The sequence below is a fragment of the Eumetopias jubatus genome, unplaced genomic scaffold (genome assembly GCF_037043125.1).
Source record: "Eumetopias jubatus isolate StellerSeaLion01/CBP00866 unplaced genomic scaffold, mEumJub1_p1.0 scaffold_4, whole genome shotgun sequence".
Classification (NCBI taxonomy): Eukaryota; Metazoa; Chordata; class Mammalia; order Carnivora; family Otariidae; genus Eumetopias; species Eumetopias jubatus.
The window spans coordinates 83,465,006-83,490,896 of NW_028274810.1; the positions used below are offsets into that span (position 1 = coordinate 83,465,006).

The 25,891-nt window shown below is 48.5% G+C and overlaps 2 protein-coding genes across 3 annotated transcripts in view; one reads left to right on the top strand and one right to left on the bottom strand.

Annotated features, from left to right (window-relative positions):
- The first annotated feature begins 5,427 nt into the window (after positions 1–5,427).
- On the top strand, positions 5,428–13,156 carry FABP3 (fatty acid binding protein 3). Of its 2 annotated transcripts, none has more exons than XM_028113911.2 (4): positions 5,428–5,585; positions 8,926–9,098; positions 11,008–11,109; positions 12,512–13,156. In XM_028113911.2, exons 1-4 carry the CDS (start codon positions 5,513–5,515, stop codon positions 12,563–12,565), a joined length of 402 nt encoding a protein of 133 aa, XP_027969712.1. In that variant the 5' UTR covers positions 5,428–5,512; the 3' UTR covers positions 12,566–13,156. The 2 variants fall into 2 exon arrangements, with proteins under 2 accessions (XP_027969712.1, XP_027969713.1); XM_028113912.2 differs by having other exon boundaries at positions 5,428–5,577; positions 8,867–9,098.
- Positions 13,157–14,182: 1,026 nt separating this feature from the next.
- Positions 14,183–25,891, bottom strand: part of ZCCHC17 (zinc finger CCHC-type containing 17) — a 56,775-nt gene continuing 45,066 nt past the window's right edge. The window contains exon 8 of the mRNA XM_028114055.2: positions 14,183–14,433. Within this exon, the coding sequence (XP_027969856.1) occupies positions 14,272–14,433 (162 nt within the window). The 3' untranslated portion in view covers positions 14,183–14,271. The remainder of the gene's footprint in view (positions 14,434–25,891) is intronic.

Below are 25,891 nucleotides of genomic sequence, written 5' to 3' on the forward strand. Positions count from 1 at the left end.
GGGATCTGGTTTGATTACTTCCTGGGAACAGAGCTGTCCCTAAAGTGAGCTACTGTAGGGGCACATGGCTGGCTCAGTCGGTAGAGCATGCAACTCTTGATTTTGGGGTTGTGAGTTCAAGCGCCACATTGGGGGTAGAGCTTACTTAAAAAAAATAATAATAATTTAAAAATAAATAAAGAGAGCTCCAGTTGAGATTCTGGCTACACCTATGTGCCCAGAAGGGTAGTTCTCACCTGGGAGCACTTGGAGCCCCACCACCCACTGGAAATGACCCAGTCTCGTGAACCTCAGGGATGGAGTGAAAAAGAGAATACAAGACAGGATACTTCGGCAGGAGAAAAGTTAAGAGTCATAGGAAAGGGGGGGGGGGTCAGGGACGGAATTTTCAACAGAGAACACTGAAGAGGACAGGTGGTTTCCTTTGCTCTGGAGAGACTATCCACTCCCCAGATCCGTGCCAGGCCCTGTACTAGGCTCTCTGGACATGGCAGACGGCCACACCAACTGGGTCCCCACCCTCACAGGGCTTCTGGTGTAATAGGAAAGGCAGACTCAGAGCTGAGTGGACCACATGAAAGCAGGGTCAGTGCTCTGATAGGGAGGATGGGGCTTCTTAAGCTGAAGAGTGAGTAGGAGTAACTAAAGGAGTAGCAGCTAGGGAGGAAGAGTACTCTAGGCAAACACAAGACACAAACATGGCACCTGCCTGAGATACAAAAGGGCAGAGTGGCTGCAGTGTGGAGGGCTTGCAGAGGCAGGCGGGGTGGGGGCCAGAGCCTGGGGGTTGTGGAGGGTCAGGTGCCTTCTGGGAAGGAGGCTGAGAAGAAAAACAATTAACCTTTGTACTGCATTCCCAAGCTTATCCTACCTTATCTTCCTAGAATCCTTGGGAGGCCGGCTGGGTAGGAATTGTGATGTGCTTTTTTTCAGATAAAGAAATACAGACAGAGATATGGTGATTTGCCCAAGGTCACACAGCTGGTCTATAAGTAAGGCACAGGATGGGAAGCCAAGTGAGTCTCACTCCAGAGCCCCTAAAGCTAGAGAGGAGATAAATTCACTCACTCACTCATTCACCCATTCATCTATTCGTTCAATATTCCATATACTCATTCACTCATTCATTCATTCATTCATTCAATAATCCATATACTCAGTCATCCAGTATTCCATATACTCGTTCATTCATTCACTCATTCATTCATTCAATATTTATTCATTAACTCCTACTATCTGCCAGCCACTATTCTTGGAACAGGATTTCAGTAATATTCAACTAATGAAACAGATGGAGCAAGGCGGAAGAGTTTGGCCTTTACTCTGCCAGCAGGGAGGACATCTGGTTTCTGGGAAAGCAGAGGTGCCTGCCCCACCACTCTGAGCTGGCCCCTCTCCTCCCTGGGCAGAGAGAGCCATTGTTCTCCTTCCCGGGAGCAGGTGCCACAGGCAACAACTTCTCAGAAGCAAACTGGTGTTGAGTAAACCCTATCTTTTACCATCATTTGTTCCCTCGGCCTCAGAGTAGCTAGAACTCTTGGGGAACGAGGAAGTGATTTCCTAGTGGCAGAAAGAACACTGCATTCCTGCCACAGTGGCTTCAATCCCCCTACACAGTGAGCTCAGGGAGGGCAGGGGCTGTGGCTCTCCCCTGGGTCCCCACTGAGCCCAGCACAGTGTCTGGGCACAGGAGGTGCTCAATTAAGATTGGCAAAATGGATGGATTACTTGAAGAGAGAGAAAGGGAGAAATGTGGAAACTTCTCTGCAGTCTCTATAGGCACTCAGTGACCTAAGTGAGGAGACAGAGATAGACCTAGATCCTTTGCTATTGGTTCAATGTCTCAAAGTACCCTGGCTTATTCATGTGTATCTCTGGGACAACTACCCTGGTGAGACCCAGAGGGAGAAAGGAATCACCCTTCACTGAGCATTTGTGTGTGTTAGGCTTCCATATGTTACCTCTTTTAATCCTCATGTCAACCCTGAGAGTAGATGGCCTTCCTCCATTTGGGAGGAAAGGAGAGGAAGGGGAAGGGACTGGCTCCTAGTCTCTAGCTAGTAAGTGGCTAGTGAGTATATGGATTATTGAATGAATGAATGAATGAGTATACGAAATATTGAATGAATAGATGAATGAGTGAATGAGTGAGTGAATCTATCTCCTCCCTAGCTTTAGGGGCTCTGGAGTGAGACTCACTTGGTTTGGGACGTAGAACCAGGCTTCTTTCCAAAGGTGCTGCTTCTGAACCCATCATGCACCAGGGGAGGGTGTGGGGGGTGTGGAGGGAAGGGTTAAGAACTTGATCCCATGGCAGAGAGCTGCACCATTACCATCCAAAGAAAAAATGTCCAGATGCAGGTACTGGGGGTGGAGTGCGGTGGGGGCAGTCAGCATCCACAGACTGAGGCCCTAAAGGGGCAAAGGTGGGGTGGTGTCTATGTCCCTGGGTCAGTGGAGGCTCCAGCTCAGCCTCTTTGGCCTCTACCTCCCACATTTCTTCCCATGCCAGCAGCACATCCCCTATTGGAGGCATCCAGATGGCAGGGAGGGTCCAGGGCAGAGCTGGAGATGCTGAGTAGGCCTCCTCGTGCTCCCCCCCCCCCCGCCCCGCCCCATGGCCCCACAGATCACCCGGTGCAGCCGGCCCCTCTCATTGGCTCTCTCATGGTTACTCAGCGCTCCTCTTCTCCATCTTCCCAGCCTGCGGTTGCTGTGGAAACACAGAACAGTGACATCACCACAGGGTGAGGGCTGGGCAGATGATGCTCTTGGCAGGGACCGGTCCTGCTGCCTGCCAGATGTCGTATTCACATCTGGGTCTGCCAGGGTGAGAGAGAGAGGCAGGAAAAGGGAAGGGTTCGAGTTCCCTCCCCTTGCCCTTCGTTCCCCAAAGGCGGTGAGGAGAACAGGGCAAGGAGGATGCAGGTAATGAGAGGGATGAGAAGCTGTGCACACTTGGAAGGGAGAAGAATGAAAGCTCAGTGGAAAGTAGATAGGGTGTGGCTTCGGAGTCAACTTCGGTGACCCAGGTCTGGGCGTGGTGGGGGGATGAGGGTACGGCAACAAGGCTAGTGGGTCTGGGCTTTATCTCCATGCTGCTCAGCGGAGGCAGGGCCCAAGAGAGGGGTCACAAGGACTTTCTAGCAGTGTCCCCCTCAACCCTCCCGAAGATTTTTGCAGTCCCTTCCTCACCACTGCAGCAGGTTCTAATCTTGTCTTGGAAGTGAGAAAATTGAGGATTAGAGAAGCCAAGCAATCTGCTGTAGGGGGCCCAGCAGGTGAGGGGCAGGGCTGAGAGCAGGTCTGAGACCCCTGCACTGTCCGCGGATAATAGGAACAGTAACAGCAGTGGCAGCGAGCATGAGGTCCACCATGCTCAGCATTTTAAAATGCATTATCTCATTTGATCCCCAAACATTACCCTCGAAGGGGTAAATACTGTCATTACCTCCATTTTCAAGATGAAACAGAGACTCACAGTGGCTTAAGGGAATCGCCCACAGCCACAAAGCGAGTATCCCAGGGAATCAGAACTGGCACACAGATCTACCTGCCCGCAGCTACCCGCCCCAGCCCCAGCTCTCCCCGGCAGCATCGTGAGGACCATGGAGGGAGACAGCTCTGGCCCCTGGGTCTCCACCTACTCAGTCCCACAACCTAAAGGTTGTGACCTTGAGGAACCATCCCACTCTCTCCCCCAACCCTCCCTTGCACCTGCTCCGGCAATGAGGTCACCAGGGCTCCATTCCCAGCCCTAAGGCCTGTCCAGGCAGCTTGGGCAGAAATAGGCCCCTGTCTTCTGGCAAGTGGACCTGCCCCAAAGAACCAGGACCTTGGGCAAGAGAGGGCTCTTCCTCCCTGGCTTCTTCCCAGAAAGTCAGAGGTAGGGGAGAAACAGAGGCCCAGGAAGGAGTGTCAGTGGGATAATGAGCTGGCAGGACCCCAGGGCTAGTGAGCCTGTGGCTCCTAGATACTTCCCCCCCCCTCGCCCCCCGCTAACCGTGAACCTCTGCTGGCTGAGGTTCTGTTGGGCACAACACCCTTATGCAGAGGCTCCCATCTGTTAGGCATTCGCTTACCCCTCACTTCCTCTGGGAAGTCTACCCTGAGCTCCTAGATCAGGACAGGACTCCCCTCAGAGTCACACTAGTTTTGTGTCTGTCTACTCAAAAGTGAGCGATGTGAGTGTGTGTCTCATTCATGGTTGTCTCTCCTCAGCCCAGCCCAAGGCCTGGCAAAAAGTAGGCGCTTCAATAATTGCTGGATTAAGAAATGAATGGGCTCCTCCAAGCTTCCATTTGCTCATCTGTAAAACAGGAGTAGTTATAAAACCTACTTCGTGGACTTTGTTCGGCATGTTCCATGCGAAAATGCACTTAAAGCCCTCAGCATGAAATAAATACCAATACAAGGTGATCTTACTATTAAAAGCGCTTTAAAAAGGGTCAACCACGCGGGAGGTCTTTCAAGGAGGTGACATTCCGTGAAAGTGCAAGCTGCTTGCAGGTGTGCAAAGGTCAAAGAAGGGCGGCAGGTGGGGAGTCGCCCCGGGGCCTGGAAGAGCTGGCTGGAGGGCCAGAATTTCTGAAGGAGGTGAGGGGGGAAACAACCTGATGAAATGCTCAGAGCCCCGCGTAGAGGTCAGAGGAGCCCGAAGCGTTGTTAAGGTGGACGGGGAGGGGCACTGCAGGAGGAAAGGCGCGCGCAGGAGACATTCCACAGGGAGGGGCGAGCACGTGCGGGGCGGGAAGGGCACGGCGGGATGGGTCAAGCTCTCGCCCCAAGCAGGCGGAGGGCACAGGGGTAGCTCAGCTGCCCACGGTGCCCCTGGTGACTCTTCCGGTCACCGGCAAGTGGGGAGTGGCGGGAGAGCGCGGCTTCCAAGGCCACCTAGACCAGGCTTGCAATATTGGGCTCCAGCGAACCCTCGCCTTATTTCCTACGACCTTGTAAGTTCCCCGCTGAGCCTTGGACTCCTCACCTGCAAAATGAGGACCAATGCCTGCGCCGCGAAGAGTCAGCCAGAGCTTTCCCCGCGTGGGCATCAGCCCAAGGGCGTTTTCTCCTCGTCTTTCATCTCTGCTCTAACCCCAAGCTCGGGGATACACTGGGGGACTGTGTCGGCGGCGCGCGCCCCACCTCGCGGGCACCGCGCCCCCAGTTGCTTCCTTCTCAGATGGCGAAGAGCGCCTTGAGGCCAGGAAAGGGAGCAGGTCCTGCCAGCGCGGGGCAGGGACTCGGAGGCCGGGCCCCCGCGCTGACGCAGGCGAGCCCGGCGCCACTGGCTGCCCCCTCCCCCTCGGCGGGTCGGGGGGGATGGGCAGCCAGCTCCGGGCGGGTGAGCGCCAGCCCGAGGCTTCCTATTTCGGGAGCTGGGGGTGTGGGCCCCGCCTCACCACGTGATACAAGGGCTATTTAAAGCGGCAGCGCGGGCTGAGAACCGTGGGTCCCAGAGTCCTTGCACGCCGGTTCTGTCGCCTCCGCTTTCTTCGCCTAGCCCAGCCTCACCATGGTGGACGCCTTCGTGGGCACCTGGAAGCTAGTGGACAGCAAGAATTTCGATGACTACATGAAGTCAATTGGTGAGCGCGTCTCGGGGATACTGGGCTGGAGAGGGCTTGGCCGCGTGCGCAGCCCTGCACAGCGTTCGGGCGCTGGCTAGACCCCATACGGCTGCTGCATCCCTCCTGCTCAAGGTGGGGGAGCAAGGGGACGCGGAGAAGGTGGCATCCTGGGCTAGGGCACGCGAGGCCTGTTGGAAGGGGGCTTTCTGGTCTGAACATGGCTAGAGGGATTCCCAGGTAGAGAGGCGCCAGGAGGCAAGATGTGCCGGTCGATGTTGGGGCATGGAGGCGCTTTCGAGGAAGAGGGGTATACATAGTATCTGGAGAGAGGTGGGTTTGTGCAAAAAGGAAGCATCCATCGCAGAAGGTGGGAGGCTAGCTGGAGGAGGAAAAAAGCAGGAACATGGGTGGTTTACGGATTGGAAAGTGTGAATACAGAAAGGGAATGGGGCGGTTGGGGAATGTACTATGGCACAAAAAAGTAGAAACTCCTAGGAGGAGGGAGATGGGAAGAGAGGGGAACAGCGGGGGAATGGGATATGAGAAGGCGAGATAGGGTCCCCGCACAGTTAGCAAAAAACCCCGCCCCTCCATGTTGAACTAGAGAAAGGATGGTTGCAGGAGGATGCCCTTTCTCTCACCATGCAGTCTCTAACGTCCTTCTGCAGTGGTGTGTAACCAGGCTTTAATCACTGTCAGTAAGCCTAGTAGTAGGGTGGGGTGGGAGGACCCATCACCTGCTGGCTCAGCCATTTGTTGGGGAGGGGTCTGGTGGAGAAAACCACTAGACTTCCCTGGGTGCAGCAGGGTCCTGGAGCAAGGCCAAGATCTGTTAAAGGCAGAGAGGTCTAGGAGGGTGTGATTGTTGGGATGGGGAAGAATAAAGATTCGAGTCCTTATACCTGAGGTCCTTGGAGATCCCCCATGCCGTGCCTAGTTTGACAGATGGGGAGACTGAGACCCAGAGAGAGTACAAACTAGTCAGATCAATCCCACAGCAGAGCTGATATGAAAACCTAGATTTCTAGATGTGCAACCCAGAATAGTTTCCACTATGGACCTTGGGGGTGGGAGTGGTAGGAACTGCTTAGCTAATGATTGACCTCACCCCTTCCCTCCTACTACGGGCTTAGACGGAGAAGGTGGATACCCTTTCTCTTAAATCCCCAGCTATGAGATTATCCTAGCCGCCCGGGCTGGGACAGGGAAACCAGAATATTGTTCATAGCTGAGCTACATTCCATGCTTTCCTATCAGGGAAGGGGGGCTGATTCTGGCAGGTACCCAAATAAGGGGTGGGGGACCCATTTCTCCCCTCTATTTCTAACCCTTTCCTGAAATAGGGACCACAAGTGTTGGCTCTTGAGGTCAAAGCTCTCATGCCCCACCATAGTATGCTGGGTACTATGCCCACTGACTCCAGGAAAGTAGCCCCTCTTGAAGCAGTGGGCCCTGGGCAGCTGTTGGGAAGTTGGGATGCCCAGAGTTAGCCCCTCCCCCCAAGCCTCCCATAGCAGACATTCCAACTGAAGACCTATGTCCCTGAAGTGAGCTGCAACATCCTTACCACACTTGTTCCCTTATTTTGCCCCAAATAAGGGGCAGATTTGGGCTACAGGGCTTAGAATGTATCATCCTGCTTTTCTCCATACACAGATGGAAAGGATGAGAGGTCCATAGGGGAAAAAAGACCATCCTCAGCTCTGTGTAAATAGCTTCCACTTCATTTTTAAGTAGAACCCAGCTCTTTCTGAGCCTCCAAAATCATCAGCCCCATTTTTGGTCTCAGTTTCTCTTGGCTCAGTCCCTCACTCACCCCACAGTGGTTTCCTTTCTCAAACACACCACAATTCTGGGTAGGTCCTAAGCAAACAGAGCTCCTTGCATGGTGACAAGGCCCTGCTCTCTTCTGGGGAGTGGGATCAGCCCGACTCACTCCAATAGCAGGGGCTAAGGCCAGGTCCCTTACTGACCGGGCAGGGCAGAAGCTGCCCTCACCCCTCTAGTTTTAGACCAAGTGTCCTCAGGGGGGCAGATAGACCCAGCCTAGTTAGTACCAGCGAGCACAGGCCCACCTGGTGGCCTCGGTGCCAGGAGGAAGTACACACTGGGAGAATGGCCCAGGAGAAGAGTGAACAAGTTTTGGAGCCTAGATGCGTATGCAGGTCTATGACTCACTCTTTGACTTTGGGCAAGTCACTTCTTTCCAAGCCTAATTTGTAAAGTGAGGATAATAAGACCTACTGTTCAGGGCTGTTAGGTGTTAGGAGCATTAAGTGAAACAACCCCAACAGGCCACACCTCACTTCCAGCAAGTGCACTGTTGGCTGGCACACCAGCTCCCCACACTAGGCTGTTCCTGCCTCGCCTCTGCCCCGCAAGACAGCTCACCACTGCTGCTGCAGGCAGAAGGGCAGGACGTCGTGATGGAAGGTTGGAGGCAAAAGGCCAGATCTCGGGGAAGCTGTAACCTGAAGGGGTTAAGGCTTTGCTGGAGTTCTTTGTTTCACACTCTTGCAGGACACTCAAGGAAGGCTTTGCCCAGCACCTAGGGAAGCCGTGCTTTGGTCAGTCAGGGAGTCCCCATAGGGCCTCAGACCTGGAGCCAGGAGACCTGGATTGGAGTCCTGATGCACTAGCACTCAGGCCTCTCCTAAATCTGTACACTGGGACACACACTCCCTTCTGCCTACCTCCTACCTAGGTCATGGAGAAGGGGGTTTGAAAATATCTTGCTGCCATACAGAGGGGACAGGTGCACAAGTGGGTTTCAGGGCAAAAACTTCCAAAGGTGGGAAACGCCTGTCCCTCAGGCTTTGAAAGGCGAAGTCTACATTTCTCTCCTTTCCTCAGCCTGTGGCTGGAAAGCTGCTCAGGTGCCCTGGGAGGGAGCCCTGAGCTCCAGCCTTGGGAGACAGTACAGCTGAGCAATTACATGAGCTCTTCAGTCAAACGGTTCTGCGTTCCAATTCCAGACCTGTGAGCCTGGGTTTGAACCCTCAGTTTTTGCATCTGTGAAGTAGAGATAATAGCATCATGGCCTGCAGGGAGAATGAAGGGCTGAATGAGATAACACACCTTCAGTTCTTACCACACAGAAAGTAGCCTGTTCTAACCTCAGATCTGCCACGACTTGCTGTGGCATGCCTGTCCCTTAAACTTCCCATCTGCCCAGGGAAATCAAGTGTCTCTCGCTGCACAGAGCTAACAAGAAAACAATTTAAAAAACAGCCAGAATCTCTGAAAGTTCTCATACTCTTCGCTCTGCCCCACATCCAGGCCTGAGGTTGTTCACTGAGGTCCTTGTACCCTGTCCTTCCAACTCTACTCATGCTAATAACCTTCCCCCTGCCCTCAGGTGTGGGTTTTGCTACCAGGCAGGTGGCCAACATGACCAAGCCTACCACAGTCATCGAAATGAATGGGGACACTATCATCATAAAAACACACAGCACCTTCAAGAACACAGAGATCAGCTTCAAGCTAGGGGTGGAGTTCGATGAGACGACAGCAGACGACAGGAAGGTCAAGGTGAGTCATATAAGGGGGTCTGGGGATTAAGAGACCTTTGAGACTTGGCACCCTATTATTGTACCCTGAGGGGCAGGTGATTTGGGGGGATTGAAATGAAAAAGGTGCATAAAGCCCGTGCAGTACAGGGATGTCCCAGGTGCTGTGCTAGGAGCACACTAGCCCCGTCCTCATGCTTTCCTCCCTCCCTCCTAGGGGACTATCTGGTGCCTCTGGGAGTGGGCAGCACAGAGCCAGGATGTCCTTCTGACATCAGTGTCAACTCCAGCTCCAGCTGGGTGACGTTGTGCATGGCATTTAAGAGCTCTGGGTTTCTTTCCAATCCATAGACGGGAGAGTTATGTGGCCATGGCTGTGACCTCAAGTACTTTAGGAACAATGCCCAGGAGAATTCAGAGCTCTTCCCTGAGTGAGTAGGTCATGCTGGCCTCCAGCAGCAAAGGAGGCAGCTAGAGACAAGAGGTGGAGACCTACTCAGATGCTTCCTTTTCTCCAGCCTCCACCTCCCAGGCTTGGCCAGTGAGCCTGAGGAACCATTTCCAATTCTACCAGCCCACAGGCAGGAAAAGCTATGTTCTGGATAGGGCATCGTCTAAGGTGTGTTTGTACGTCTTCTCACCAAGCCTTAGCGCCTCTCCTCCCAAGGAGGAAAGGGACATCTACCTCCAGTCTCAGGGCTTGTCACCCTGTGGTGGCTCTCTTTGCTGCTTGCCTCAGGCCTCCTACCCCCTGGGCCAGGCATGGCAGACGGAACTAAGGGACTTTGACCGCTAAAGAGGGTCCCTATGGCAGTATCCTCCCAGCAGACCCTGTCAGTTTGCCCCTGAGCCGTTCCTGCTTCCTCACAACCGCCCCAGGGCAGACAGGATAGGGTCTGGTCTCCTCGTGGAGGAGACTGCTGGCAGAGCTGGGTTGGTGCCCACGGATGTCATCCCACCTTAGAGACAGGTGGCTGCCGTATCCCATGTGTCTGCCTCCTTAACTAGACCACCTTTTTGAGGGACAAGAACCCTAACTAAACAGTAGAGCTCTGGGATGCCTAAGCTAAAAATAATCTGTTCTGAGTGGGCAAAAAGCTTGGGGGATGGGCATGAAGAGTAAAGTGGTAGCAAGGATGCACACCCACTCCTCAGGCTGCCCCAAACATAAACACAGCCTTCTCAGATTCTCCTACTCAACCCTGCTCCGCCAGGGTCCCACAGCCTGACCTAGAGCCCCCAAATTCCTAAATAAAAGAGATCCGGGAGAGCTGCCAAATGAGAACCAGCTGATGCAGGCTGGCAGAGCCCAGAAGACTAAGTGGGCATCTGACCAGGGCTTTGAAACACTCCAAGGGCACCCGGTCCCTGGACCTGGCAGTTGCTGTCTACTTGTCAGCTGAAGGGGCCACATGATGTGGACCAAGAAGAGGTAGGACTACAAAGTGGGAAGTCTCAGTTTCCAATACCTTCCCTCCCCAAGGTCTGTTAGACATTATGTGTGATCACCACTAGGCTGGAGAGTCTCAGGACTCCTCCTCCTCAATATTGCCCAGGGATGTAGGATGGTACATGCCCCTATCTTTTAGGGGCTCTAGGGCTGTGGGTATCATGTAGATGATAGGATAAGTGCCCATTCTGAAGGCTAGTGGCACTTCTCAGAGCCAGGCTGTCTGGCTCACCATACCGCCTGCCTCTCCCTACTTGCCCAACACCTGAAGGCCCCAGCCAGGCAATCATGGAGTACAGGCTGGAGGTAAATGAGACAGCCTGCAGGGCTAGGTTGGAAGTAGGCCACCTGAGCTCTGGTCCTGGCACCATCATTAGTTTGGGGCAGAGGCAGTGTCCTCTGTGGCCCCGATGACCAGACACCAACTTGTCCCTCAATCCTGGCTCAGATCACAGCTCAGGCCTCTACCCTCTTTCCACAGTCCACTGTGACGCTGGATGGAGGCAAACTTGTCCACGTGCAGAAGTGGGACGGGCAAGAGACAACACTTGTGCGGGAGCTAGTTGATGGGAAACTCATCCTGGTAAGACAGACAACTTTGGAGCCTCACCCAGTTGGTTCCCATTACTGCCCCTTCAGTCGAGCCTGTTGTGAAAGCCAGGGTCTTCCCCTGGGATCAGTGGAGGGTAGAGGCAGGGCTGGGGTGGTATCAGGTGGGAATTTTCTGTGTGGTAGCTTTGGCCTCACACAGACCTGGTTTCAAATCTCAGCTTACAGGCTACATGACTTCAGACAAGTAACCTTCTTCCAACTCCCACTGTGAAATGGGCTTTAACACCACCAACCTTATGGGCTACTAGGGTGGCAGGAGACTGTGATGCAGAGCACCAAGCATCATAGAGGCGAGGGAGAGGGCTACCACAGGTGCTCCACAGCCTTAGTCTCTTTCTCTGTGTTGCCACCTTGCCCCACCCTGGGAGAGGTAGAAAATAGGGCCAAACTGGATCCCAGGCTCCTAATCCCCTCTCCTCCCTGGGACTGCACTGCCACCTAGAAAGCCTCTGGGCAGGGACAGGCTGGTGATGGTGGGGCAATGACAGTCCAGTCCCTTCCGCCTCATTCCAGCCCCACTGCCTCTCAGTGTATAGCATGCCGGACCTATTGCACTACCTGACAGCCTGGGTAGGAAGGAACAACCAGGCTGGCATATCAGTCTGTTTAGGGACTTGGGGACTTCTACACTAGAAGAATGTAGCCATGACTGAACAGCCCCAGATCCGGGGCAGAGGTAACAACCCCTGTGGTCTCTGTCTCCTAACTCTGTAGGACCTCAGGTTTTCACCCCAGTGTCTTCACTGCAGACCTTCTTGGGTCACTGTACCCTGCTCCCTGTATTCTTGCAGCACCATGAGCAGGGGTCCGTGCAGAGTTAAGAATGAGGTGTCTGGCTTTGGTGGGCATGTGAACCGCAGGACCAGATACTCACTGGGCAATGGGACTCTGGTGAGGCCATGTGCCTGGCTCCACAATGCCAGACTGGACAGATGATAACTCAAGCCTCTGACTCCGGCACCAGCCTAAGTCAGGGAAGGATGGAGAGCTGGTAGCCTAGGACAGCCCTTCCCCAAGAGTCTCTGGACATTCTTGTTTACCTATTTGTCTACGACGTGCCACGCACCATCTTGGGCACTAGAGGAATGGTGCGAGGGAGAGAGACAGACAGCCTGGGATGCTGACCAAGTCACTTCCCCTCTCGCAGCTCATTTTCCCAAAACTCTAACAGAGGAATTAAGTGCCTAACTAAATGAAAAGCTTGGTGTAAGTACTAGAAGAAAATACATGTAAAGTACCTGGCACATAGTAGGGGGTCAGTAAATGTAGACTACTGGGATAAAGAGAGAGGCTGTCCCCATCGGAATGGAGACTGCTCCGGTACCTTCGGTGCCCTCACCCCTGCCCTAATCTGGCTCTGTCTTTCCTTCCAGACGCTTACCCATGGAAGTGCAGTTTGCACCCGTACTTATGAGAAAGAGGCATGACCTGCCCACTCCTTCACTGTCTGCTCCTCTGCCAGTCGGCTAGCCCTGGACTCAGCACCGGATTGCCTCATTTTTTCCTCTGGCATTTTGTATAAATCCACCTTGGTTGGGTTGGGGAAATTCTTCTGGGGTCAGGTGGCACCAGCCTGGGTCCATTTCCGGCTCCCATTGTGTTATGTTTGTTTTTTTAACCGCATCCAAAGGGTGCTCTAAGGTCAATAAAGCAGAGCCAAGGTCACCAAATTGCCTTTTTGCCTTTGGTGACATGACTCTGGGAGTCTCAGTTTCCCTGTGTGTCGGACAGCGGGCAGAAACGACTGCCTGAAGGTCACTCAGAGGCAGCCCTGGACGAGAGACTGAAACGGACAGTCTCAGGAGCAGCAGTAGCTGGTCACCTGACACACTCAGTAATAAAACAGCTGTTCCTACAGCTTGCCTCTACATTTCTCCTCCACACAGCCATATGAGCTAGTCCAACCTGGAATAATCAATCAGTGGCAGGGCTTCCCCAGGTTCGGCTACTAAACTGTCACCTCAGGCCCATCCTGCACTGCAGGCCCTTGGGTTTGGAAAGCTGCTCTTTGTGGGATGCTGTGGTCTGTCTTTCCAGAATGTAGGCTCAGGACACAGGATGTAGGCTTGTGCCTTGGTGGTGGGAGACAATGCCCACTGGCCAAGATGACTGCTAAGCTCCCGCCTATGCCCTGGCCCATTCATGGTTACAAATTCTACTGGTTCTCTATAATCAGCTCTGGGGTAAGAGATCATCTAATCATTACAAAAGAGAGGGCTTATAAGTGATCTCCTACGAAGGCCGTGACCTGTTGGTGCCTCTGGCTCAGCTGGGCCTCTCTCCAAGGTCTGAAGTAATGTATTAAATGTTTTTCTGTCAACTAATGCAGACTCAGTGATTGCAAGTCTGTAAATTACCCAGGAAGAGGGATTATAGCAATAAGAACATTCAGCAAGTTTAAAACCAAACACACTTCCATTTAGTGCCAGGAATTTAAGCAGAGACCTGAAGTGAAACCAACTGACTCACACAGTAGTAAATACAAAGTAAAGCAATGATCTTGGCTTGAGCTATCTGGTTCAGTGGTCTGGCAAAATGTCACACACAAGCTCAGTCACTGCAAACAATGGTTTTTCTGGCTGTCACTTGTAGCATGGTGGAATCATGTTAGGGGGAATGGAAAAAGTGAGCACCACTTCTTACCATGTTCTCCCTCATCCTGCCCGTCTCCCTCAGCCTCTGTGTTGGACACCGCAGGGATCGCTCACCAATCAGCCCAGGGCAGACCCAACAGGGAAGGCCTATCCCTGTTCTCCAACTACAGCCAGACTTGCCTCCACAGCAGGACCTGTGGCTGCAGCCTGGACTCCTGTGCAGGAATCTGGCTCTGGCAGTGGCAGCTGGAGAGGGTAATAGGACCTCCTGCTGAACGTGTGAATGAATGGGTGAGCTGCAGGGGTCACTTGCAAAGGGACCAGGAACGATAAGTTAACAACTCATTCAGGCAGATGCTTTGACATCTAACTCCCAAACCTGCCTGCTGCGTTAGGGGAAGCCATCTCCCGTGGGCGAGAAGTCAGTGGGGTGGGAGGCCATACTCGCACTACTGAGTCTTTCAGGAAGCCAGGGCTTCAAGACACAAGGCCCCTGGTTCCTCCTTCTCTCAACCACCCCCTCTATACTCTTTCCACTCTCACTCCTTGTGCTTCTTCTTGTGCTTCTTCTTCTTCTTCTTCTTCTTTGCTGCCTTGCTGTCCTTTGATGTGTGCCTTGCCCTCTTGCCTGTGTCACTCTCAGAGTCTGAGCTGTCAGAGTCAGACGACTTCCTGTCTCTATGTTTTTTTTTCTTCTTTTCCTGAAAAGAAAATTTAAAAGCAATGTTGCATGTGTACATCTGCTTTAAAGTATCATGACATATATCAATAGGGGACCATTTAATAAATTATAAAGCATTAATTAAAAAAGAATAAGGGGCGCCTGGGTGGCTCAGTTGTTAAGTGTCTGCCTTCGGCTCAGGTCATGATCCCAGGGTCCTGGGATCGAGCCCTGCATCAGGCTCCCTGCTCCGCAGGAAGCCTGCTTCTCCCTCTCCCACTCCCCCTGCTTGTGTTCCCTCTCTCACTGTGTCTCTCTCTGTCAAATACATAAATAAAATCTTAAAAAAAAAATACAGAAAACAATGGAAAGGACACAAACTGGCAACACGTTACCTCAGGAATGAATGAATGGGGGAAAGAATGCAGTCTTTTACTTTTTACTTCATATAATTCTGTCCATTTAGATTAAAAAAACAAAACAAAACCCAAGCATCCTTACTTTTATTTTTAAAAAGCACAGGATATCAAAGGTGAAAGGAGTCCTTAGAGGTCACCCAGTCTACCTGAAGACAGTGCCTCACATGCCCAAGGTCACAGAATAAGGGGGTGAGAGCTCCAGGACCCTGGACTCCTGCTCTGGTTTCTAGCAGAGGCCACTGCCAGGGAAAACTGCTGCCATCAATTAGCACAGCTCCAGCTGCTGCCCTTGGTATGTATCAACTCCAACACAACAACCTTGTAAGATTAAAATGATAAGGAGAAAAGCCCAGAAAGAACTTTCTCCAAGCTATAACCACCACACCATGCTGCCAAAGTTAGTAACACAAACTCACACAAAAGATGGGCAGCAGATTCCTAGGCTTCTGTGCGGGGCTTCAAGCAGTTTTTAAGAAACGCATAACCTGGGTGCCTGGGTGGCTCAGTTGGTTAAGCGACTGCCTTCAGCTCGGGTCATGATCCTGGAGTCCCAGGATCGAGTCCCACATCGGGCTCCCTGCTCAGCAGGGAGTCTGCTTCTCCCTCTGCCCCTCCCCCCTCTCGTGCTCGCTCTCTCTCTCTCTCATTCTCTCTCTCAAATAAATAAAATCTTTAAAAAAAAAAAAGAAACGCATAACCTTTTCCTTGAATTGCAAATGTTTATACTGCCTCAGTAAGGTTTCTAAGAAGGAGAGATTAAGGGAGAAGAAAGAGACAGCGTTGAAGAGGCACGGCTGCTGCCTCCCCGTACATGCTCCCAACCAGCACGCCAGAGCTGTTGGCTTGCCTGAGTGCTACACCAGGTCTTAGGAGCGGGCCGTGAGAAAGGAGGGGCAGAATGCCGAACCAGGCGTTAGACCCAGACTTGAGTTCCGGCTCTGCCACTTCCGATTACTGTTCTGTAACTTAGGGGGAGTCATTTTATCTCATGAGGCATATTCCCTTCAAATGTAAAATGGAGATGAGAATACCACCTATGCTGCATGTCTCTGGTGAAGATGTAATGAGGTAGTATCTGCAGCTCAAGAAGTTGAAAGCCGCTTGCCCCAGATCAGGGGGGTTGGGGTTTGCACGCAGATTGGATGACTGGAAATCTCCTGAGCTTTCCTCTGAAGCACATGGCCAGCCCCTCTTCCTACAGATCAGTGGCAGGCCTCGTGGTACAGTGGTCAGCGCCAATGATTTTTGGAAGAAGACAATAAAGTTCAAATTCCAGCTGCCACTTAATAGCTGTGTAACTTGGAACAGAGACTTAACTTTTTTGAACCTCAGTTTTCTTTTCAGTAAACTGGAAATAATAAATACTTACTTCAAAGGATGCTATGAGGATTAAACAAGATAAATACTAATTACCAGGCACTAAGTGCCAGGCACTCTGCAGTAGCTACAAGTATTATTCTGTCATTTCAGAGAACTCCCAGAATGTTCTGACAGTCTAGCCATGTATCCACAGCAGGTGAGTCAAAGTTTTGAGAGATCAGACCAAAATTCTTTCTTGGAAGTCTCCAGTGGAGTAGGGAGAGGGGAACAAAGCTTCCCAGACCCCTATTACCAAGCAGTAGGAACCATGGCTGGGGGCAGCTGAGAGCTGGCAAACAGCTGGTTTGGCTTATGGTGCTGCACCTTCTGGATGACAAGATCATGGAAGCCCATCACAGGATATAAGGGCTGGGGAGCCTCACCAGGTTCTGCCCCTGAGGTAGGGCAGGGTCCTGGGAAAGTGAGGAAGCGCACGTGGAGTCTGGCACCCCTCCCTTCCAAGCCTGGCCTGGCCTGGATAAATAAATGAGGAAGGAGAGTAGGAATACCTTTTGATGTCCAAATAGCACTTTAGTTTATCAAGCTTTCTGCTTTCTTTATCTTATAATAATAATCTGGTAAGGCCAAAATTCAGGAAATATTATTCCCATTCTACAGATAAGGAAACTACAACTCAGAGAAGTAAAGTGAGGTGACCAAGGCTCAGGTGACAAGAACAGTGTGCTTTCTAACTCAGAGTCTGGCATTATTTCACTTTCCTCCCTCTCAAAGACGCAGACTCAAGAGGAGGAAAGAGGAAAAGAAGTCATAGGCTATAACGTGGACTCCAGCTAGAATAAGGAGGGGGCAGGGGGATGGCCTTCTAGACCTCAATCTCTGAACAAAGAAAATCTAGTCCTCCAGCAGGTCGCATCGATTGCTTCAGCGGTTGAGAGTTGTGGGGCGCTGGGGGGGGGGAGGTGAGAAGATGGAGTACCAGAGGTGACACTAGCTTCTGGACCCCTGACTTCATTCAAGGGGGAAGTAGAACAGAAGATAAAGGGTAAAAAAATGACCCTGGGCGTGAGCCGCTGGCAGATGTGCCAGGAGGGGCATGGGAAAGAAGCCACAGCTCAGGACTGCTCTCCAGGAAAAGCCCATGTCCGGTGAGAGCACCACATCAGCAGCAGCCCAGCATGAGAAAAACAAAAACAAAAACTGAAAAAGGGAGTAACAGCAGCTAACATTTACCAAGTACCTAATTCTCCAGATGCTGAGCTGGGCACTTCGCACACATACCTCGTCTACCCTTCACAACAAATCTATTCAGTGGGCATAATTATCCCTGTATTTTCAGGAAAGAAAATGATAAGTTCAGAGAGGCTGACTGAGACGAAGTGACTTGCCCACGTGGTAGAACCTGGATCTGACTCAAGCTGGGTCCCAAAGTGGATGTTCTTTTTAGCCCTGTCTGCATTACAGGCAGCACCTAACTTAGCACCTCCCAACCAAAAGGCACTGATTTTGGCCCAAAATCAATCAAGCAAGCATTTATTCCTTATTTATTCTTAAGAATTACTCTTGAGAAATGACTGATTCTCAAACTGAAATGTTCACTGGGGTAAACTTTCAGGAAATAAGATAGAGTGTAATGCCTGGATAGAATTTACCTATAATGCACCAGTTAGTTTACCATAGCTTGGAAAGGGTAAGATCAGAAGAAAAAGGTTTATCAATCAACTCACAAATACGTATTTAATTTTACTACCTACAAAGCACTTGAGAGAGCCATAGTTGCATACAGTGTTGCTTAGGAGATAAGGAGAACACACCAATTTTTAATAGAATTCAGAGTATCTACTACGCCACTGAGTAGTGGAGCCTGGCACCTTTCCTCCAAACCTGAGCCAACCTCATCAAACCAGGGAAAGAATGACTCCTTGTAACTTTATGGTACATTCATTCAACAAATCTTTATTGAGTACCTCTTAAGAGCCAGGAATATCTATTAATCTCTCTTAAAATAGTTGAGTGAGGTCAGAAATCAGGGATAATGAGCCTTCAAGAAACAAATTATCTAATCAAAGATAAAAACTAACTAAGATACTAGGGAGTCCATGGCAGTAATGTAAGAGAAGTACAAAAACCATGCCAGTAACACACAAGGGAAAAATCCATCATGTCTGAGGAATCTGAGGCTGGCTTCATGAAAGATACGTAAGGTGTTATGCTTCTGAAGCATGAATATGGTCTCAGCCGGTGGAATGGTGGTGGTAGTGCTGATGGAAGAAGGGAAGTCTAGTCACTGCAGGTACAGTAGTGAACAAAACAGGTAGAGTCCCTATCTTCATGGCACTTTCACTCTAATGTGACAAGTGAGGTTAAAGAACAGTAGTGTGTGGGAAGGAACTGGTCAGAGAAGATGCTGGGATTGTGAAGAATCTTCAAGGAACTCAGACTTTTTTCCATAGAAGGGGAATCATGCAAGGCTTTTGAGCAGACTACCCTGGACAACTCTGTTGTCCAACGGGCCCAGGACTGGCAACCTCTCTCTCTCGGACAGGCACCTGAAGAAGTTCTCTGGACAGGAGGACAAAGCCAGCACTGCAGCCAAGGGATGACATTCCTAGATCTGTTCTTCTATACATAGTATAGCAGAGAGTAAATACAGGAGCCACATCAGAAGAAGAAAATTATATTCTGGATCAAGTATAGCTAAATTTCACTATAATTAGTAGGCAGCCTGATCCTCAACGCACATGCTTTCTCATAACATAGCACTGATTCAGAAAGATCCATGATGGCAGATGATAAGTGAAAGAAAGAAGCCAGCAAAATACAGACCACAGATTCATGGAAAGATTACCCAGGGCTTCACTACAAAAACCTCTATTCCTATTTTGCTAACCACTTCATATCCAATTTCCATTTTCAACACATAGTTTCCTCTTGTTCTAATTATGCCTAACAAAAATGACTTACAATTTTCAGACACTTGGACAAAAACTGTCATGGCACTGAGTGGGTATACAGGACCAAACCAATGCATGTTTGGTAGCTGGACAACACGTGCATTCACTACGTGTATGTTTGATAAAAAGAGATAGGGGCCTCAGGGCTACAAGGATCCCATGCTCCTTCCCCTGTTCCCTTCATTATTACCTTCCTGCAGCAACAGGAGTCAGTCTCTGTTACTCTCCCAACTGAGGGCAGGTCTCACTGAGTGAAGGAACCTAAGGAGCTACAGATAGCAGAGCTTATGGCTGCTGTCGATTCAAAGGTAGCTGGCGCATGCCTATTATGTGCCAGGCATTATGTGGAACAGGTGACATCCTTTATCTTGGGTCATTTCCTGGTTTCCCAACATGCATAGCACCTTCTCCTTTACATTACACATTCTCCTCACCAGACTGCAAAAAAAAAGTGGGACAATCAAACAGTCTAGTAAAGAAGCAGAGATGAGAACCCAATAGCCCATTTCTGACTTTCTGGTTCCAGTTCTGAGCGGCCCAACCATACTTCATTTCCTGTTGCTGGATTTCTATGTGATCCAATAACCCCCTTGGAGTGGGTGTCTGTCCTTTGCCCCCAGAAATACCTTGGGTGCTCATCTTTCTCCTTATGCTATTAGTTGCTTGAGTGTAGGTGTTGTGTATAAGCTTTAATTCATGTGACTTATCTATCATATAGGCCTTACACACACTAGGCATTCCTGCTACCCACGAATTTATTCAGCAACATGGACTGCTAAAGGCATTTCCCTTCAGATGAACCTACTCAGTTCCACATGTCGTTCCCAGAGCCAACTAGTGCTGGAACAGGTATCTGAATCTGCCACTCTCACATACCCCAAAACATCCATTTCCAGTAGAAGTTTCCACTGTTAAGGAAACTCAATCTCCTATTGGAATCAAAGATTTAGAAGGTAGGGGGCACCTGTCTGGCTCAGTCAGAAGAGCATGCAACTTTTGATCTCAGAGTCATGAGTTTGAGCCTGACATTGGTCTTAGAGATTACTTAAGGAAATAAAAAGAAAAAAAAAAAAAGATTTAGAGGGTAAAAGGAAACAGAGAGGAGGCCTAGAATCTTGATTCATGGTTGTGAACAGAAATGGATCCATAGGGAAAAAAAAAAAAGAAATAGATCAACAGATAACATCAAATGCTCACTAAGGCTAGCTGGCAACAGAGCAAAACTGACCTTATGACTCCTGTTAAGTCAAGCACCTAACAATGCACAATAGACATGTATGAAGTACTCAATACATATTTGTTGAGTAAATAATTGAAGCACTATGAATTAATGGTTGAAGTGCAGTATATAAAAGAACACAGGGTTAGCAATCTGAAGGCCTGGGTTCTTATTTTAACTCTATCTCTGGTAGTTGTGTGGTAGCTTCAGGTGAGATAATTTCTCTTCCTCTCCATTTTCCTAATATGTAAAATGGAACAATTAACACCTACCCTGGTTACTTAATAGAAGTGTATAAGGATAAAACAAAATAAAAAACATGAAGATATTTTATAAACCATCAGCACTAAACAAATACAAGGCATCAAAGATCATGAAGGGATTAACAATGAGGTGAAAAGACAATGATGCTAGATGAGATCTTGGTAGAAACGAGGGGCGGAGGGGATCAAGGGGGAAGTTTTAAACATTTCAAATCCCTAGAGCACTTTTTAATCAAAGACAATTCATGAGTTAGAAGTTCAAATACACAAAGGTACTTTAGAAAATAATAAGGTATGATGATTATTACTGCCATGGTTCATCAGACCATTCCTCTACTAAGTGAAGAGCGATGGGGTACGGTAGGATAACAGGTTGACTAAGCAGCTAATAAAGAGCCTCATACCTAGCAGATCCTTAATAATTATTTTGGTGAAATGAAATACATATTACTTTTTTTTAAGATTTTATTTATTTTTTGAGAGAGAGAGAGTGAGTGAAGGAACACAAGCAGGGGGAGTGGGAGAAGCAGGCCTCCTGCTGAGCAGGGAGCCCAACGCGGGGCTCGATCCCAAGACCCCGGGATCATGACCTGAGCTGAAGGCAGACGCTTAACGACTGAGCCACCCAGGCACCCCTGAAATACATATTTTAAAGCAGCTTTAGAAACAAAGCAATAACTAATTGCACCATATGTATTAAGCAGTGTAAACCAACTTAACCAAAGACCCACAGAAGTGAAATATACACAGAACTGCTTTAGGAATCTGACAAATATCGTTTACTCACTAAAAGGTTAAGAGAAAGAACAATCCTTGGAACATACAAATAGAATAGCTGTTAAATATCTAGCTCTATTAAAAAGTCAAATTACTGGGACGCCTGGGTGGCTCAGTTGGTTAAGCGACTGCCTTCGGCTCAGGTCATGATCCTGGAGTCCTGGAATCGAGTCCCGCATCGGGCTCCCTGCTCAGCAGGGAGTCTGCTTCTCCCTCTGACCCGCCCCCCTCTCATGTACTCTCTCTCTCTCTCTCTCTCTCTCTCTCATTCTTGTTCTCTCAAATAAATAAATAAATCTTTAAAAAAATTAAGTTGTTAAAAAAGTCAAATGACCTGTTTGCAGACATGATCTTAAATGCAGAAAATCTTAAAGACTCCATCAAACAACTGTTAGAACTGCTAAGTGAATTCAGCAAAGTTGCAGGATACAAAATCAACACCCCCAAATCAGTTGCATTTCTATACACTAACAATGAGCAATCCAAAAAGGAAATAAAGAGAACGATTCCACTGACAATAGCACAAGAGCATCAAAAAGAAAACTTTTTTTTTAAAAAGATTTTATTTATTTATTTGACAGAGAGAGACAGCGAGAGAGGGAACATAAGCAAGGGGAGTGTGAGAGGGAGAAGCAGGCTTCCCATGGAGCAGGGAGCCCGATGCGGGGCTCGATCCCAGGACCCTGGGATCATGACCTGAGCCGAAGGCAGACGCTTAACAACTGAGCCACCCAGGCGCCCCCCAAAAAGAATAAACTTAACCAAGGAGGTAAAAAGACTCGTGCACTGAACACTGCAAAACGCTGCTGGAAGAAATTAAGAATAACACAAATAAATGGGAAAATACCCATGTTCATGGATTGGGAGACTTAATATGGTTTAAATGCCAATACCACACAAAGCAATCTACAGATCTGATGCAACCCTATCAAAATCCCAATAACATTTTTTGTAAAAATAAAAAAAATCCATCCTAAAATTCATTTGGAATCTCAAGGGGCCACAAATAGTCAAAATAATCTTGAAAAGGAAGAACAAAGTTAGGGGACTGACCTTTCCTGATTCCAAAACTTACTACAAAGTTAGAGTAATCAAAATAGTGTGGCACAAGCATAAAGACAGATGTACAGACCAATGGAATAGAATAGACAGCCAGAACTAAAACCTCACAAATATGGTTAAATGATTTTCAACAATGATGCCAAGACCAGTCAGTAGGGAAAGGACAGTTCTTTTGAAAATCTGGTGCTGGGAAAGCTGAAGATCCACATGCAAAAAAAAAATGAATTTGGAGCCACACCATACACCAAAAAACCCCTCAAAATGGATCAAAGACCTAAGTGTATGAGTTAAAACTATAAAACTCTTAGAAGAAAACAGAGGGGGAAAGCTTCATGACACTGGATTTGACAATGGTTTCTTGAGTATGACACCAAAAGCACGGGAAACAAAAGGAAAAAATAGGTAAGTTGGACTTCAACAAGATTAAAATTTTTGTGCATCAAAACACACGATCACAAGAATGTACTTAACCCTACCATGAAAAGTCACTTAAAAGTGGCTAGCATGGGGTGCCTCGGTGGCTCAGTTGGTTGGGCGACTGCCTTCGGCTCAGGTCATGATCCTGGAGTCCCTGGATCGAGTCCTGCGTCGGGCTCCCTGCTCGGCAGGGAGTCTGCTTCTCCCTCTGACCTTGCCCCCTCTCATGTGCTCTCTCTCTCATTCTCTCTCTCTCAAGTAAATAAATAAAATCTTAAAAAAAAAAAGTGGCTAGCATGGTAAGTTTTAGGTGTGTTTTTAAAAAATGTAAATCTGGAACAGGACACTATCAAAAGAGTAAGGCAATTCACAGAATGGAAGAAAATATTTGCAAGAAGTCACATATTTTTTTTTTAAAGATTTTATTTATTTATTTGACAGAGAGAGATAGTGACAGCAGGAACACAAGCAGGGGGAGTGGGAGAGGGAGAAGCAGGCTTCCCACTGAGCAGGGAGCCCGACGCGGGGCTCGATCCCAGGATCCTGGGATCATGACCTGAGCCGAAGGCAGACGCTTAACAACTGAGCCACCCAGGTGCCCAAGAAGTCACATATCTAATCAGGGATTGATATCTAGAATATATAACAAACTCCTTGAACCTAGTGTCTACTTAAACCCAGTCTCTGGGCGCCTGGGTGGCTCAGTTGGTTAAGCGACTGCCTTCGGCTCAGGTCATGATCCTGGAGTTCCTGGATTGAGTCCCGCATCAGGCTCCCTGCTCGGCAGGGAGTCTGCTTCTCCCTTGACCCTCCCCCCTCTCATGTGCTCTCTCTCTCGTTCTCTCTCTCTCTCAAATAAATAAAATCTTTAAAATAAATAAATAAATAAACCCAGTCTCTGACCACAAAACCTCTGTTCTTAAAGCATCAGCTACTTGTAGCTGACATGCACTGGGATGTGCTGTGTGCCACCGCAGTGCTCAGAGTTTTATATGCATCACTTCATCCTAACAACCTTATGAAGTAGATGCTTATTATTCCCATTTTACCAATAGGGAAACAGATTCAGAGAAGTTAGTAATTAGACTAAGTTCCACAGCAAGGAGGTGGCTGAGCTGAGAACCCAGGCAATGTGTCTGACAGCCCAGGTTCAGAAGTGCCACTCTCTACTGTCTCCCCAAATCCTTCCACATCCACCTGACATACTACAGAGCACTGCAAATGAGAACTACACGACTGTATGGCAAACATGGAAAGATGCTCATGACAAAGTAAAAAAAGCAGAAAACAAAACAGTACATACATTTTTTTTGTATCTAGGTAAAATGTGCATCTGAAAACAGCCGGTAGAAAAAACATGCCCCAACGGTACAGACTTGGTAAAATAGTGAGGTTATGGGCTGCCTCTCTTTTGTTGTACATTTCAATAATGAGGTTATAAATAGTGGAAACTTCCCTTTTCCCTCTTTAAATCAGTCCTCAGACCTCTATGAAGAAGGCTCTAGAACCACTAGCATGAAAAATAAAGGTATGTTCAAGCCCTGTGTTCAAAAATAAGCAATCCTCTGGGGTTGCCTCTGTGTGGGAGCTGGGCTAAATCTGGCAATGCTGAAGGTTTACAAAGGCCTCTGGAAGGCAGTGCCTGAAGTAGATAGGGGCTTTTATAAATTTTTATTTCTTTGGTTCATAGAATAGTACCAAACTAAAATAATATCCCCACTGCTCTAAATCAGTGTTTTCCAAGTGCCATTCCTATAATATGGCCACAATTTTTACTCCATGTGTTTACAAACTAATTTTTTACTTAAAATTTTTCTTTAAAAAAAAAAAAAGATTTATGGGGGCACCTGGGGGGCTCAGTTGGTTAAGCTACTGCCTTCAGTTCTGGTCATGATCCCAGAGTACTGGGATCAAGCTCCGCATCAGGGTCCCTGCTCAGCAGGAAGCCTGCTTCTCCTCTCCCCCTCCCCCGCTTGTGTTCCTGCTCTCACTGTCACTCTCTCTCTCTGTCAATTAAATAAATAAATAAAATCTTTTAAAAAAAGATTTATGTATTTATTTTGAGTGAGAAAGACCACACACGGTGGGGGGGAGGGGCAGAGGGAGAGGGAGAGAGAGAATCTCGAGCAGACTCTCCATTGAGTGAGGAGTCAGACACAGGGCTCAGTACCACAACCCTGAGATCATGACCTGAGTCGAAATCAAGAGTCAGACACTTAACTGACTGAGCCACCCAGGCGCCCCTCAAAATTTTTCTTAAAATTTGATTTCTTTTTACTTTAAGAAGTTTTACTTTAAAAAAACAACAAAAAAGTTTTACTTAAAAGGGAAACTTTATAACAATTAGAAATAGAAAGCCTGCATCCCATGCTTTAAGTGAAGGTAACTATAAAAATAAACATATAAAAAAACCCAAAACAATGCTTTGGCTATATATAAAGTACTGCCTGCTAAAAGCAGTAGCTGGTGGGGTTAGACAGTTTGTTCTCAGAGGAGGCAGTTTGGATTTTATTTTAAGTACAGTGGAAAATCACTGAAGGATTTTAAATAGGAAAATATGTGGTCTGACTGGATATCTTAACAACCCTCTCTTGGAAATTTTTTTAAAAATTAGAAAAGACATAGAAGAACTGAACAACATCATTACCTACTTTTACCTAAATGACAATTAGCAAACACTACACCCTAATGGAACCCTGTGTGCTACTGGTAGGAATGTGAAATGATGTCACTGTGAAACACGGTACAACAGTTCCTCAAAAAAAAAAAAAAAATCATAACAGAATTACCACATAATCCTGCAACTCCAATTCTGGGTATATACCCAAAGGAACTGAAAGCAGGTCTTGAAGAAATATTTGTACAACTATGTTCATAGCAGCATTATTCACAATAGCCAAAAGGTGGAAGCAACCCAAGGGCCAACAACAAATGAATGGATAAGCAAAATGTAGTGTGTACACATAACGAAATATTCAGTCTTAAAAAGGAAGGAAAATGACTATATGCTATAACGTGGATGACCCCTCAGGATAGTTTACTAAGTCAAATAGGCCAGTCATAAAAAGAC

What these genes read in the sequence shown, in the direction of transcription:
- FABP3 (XM_028113912.2), top strand. Translation starts at nt 5,513, where the DNA reads ATGGTGGACGCCTTCGTGGGCACCTGGAAGCTAGTGGACAGCAAGAAT. An exon ending in AATTTCGATGACTACATGAA is followed by an intron (nt 5,578 to 8,866) that starts GTCAATTGGTGA and finishes TTGTTCACTGAG; the next exon opens with GTCCTTGTACCCTGTCCTTC. An exon ending in CAGACGACAGGAAGGTCAAG is followed by an intron (nt 9,099 to 11,007) that starts GTGAGTCATATA and finishes CTCTTTCCACAG; the next exon opens with TCCACTGTGACGCTGGATGG.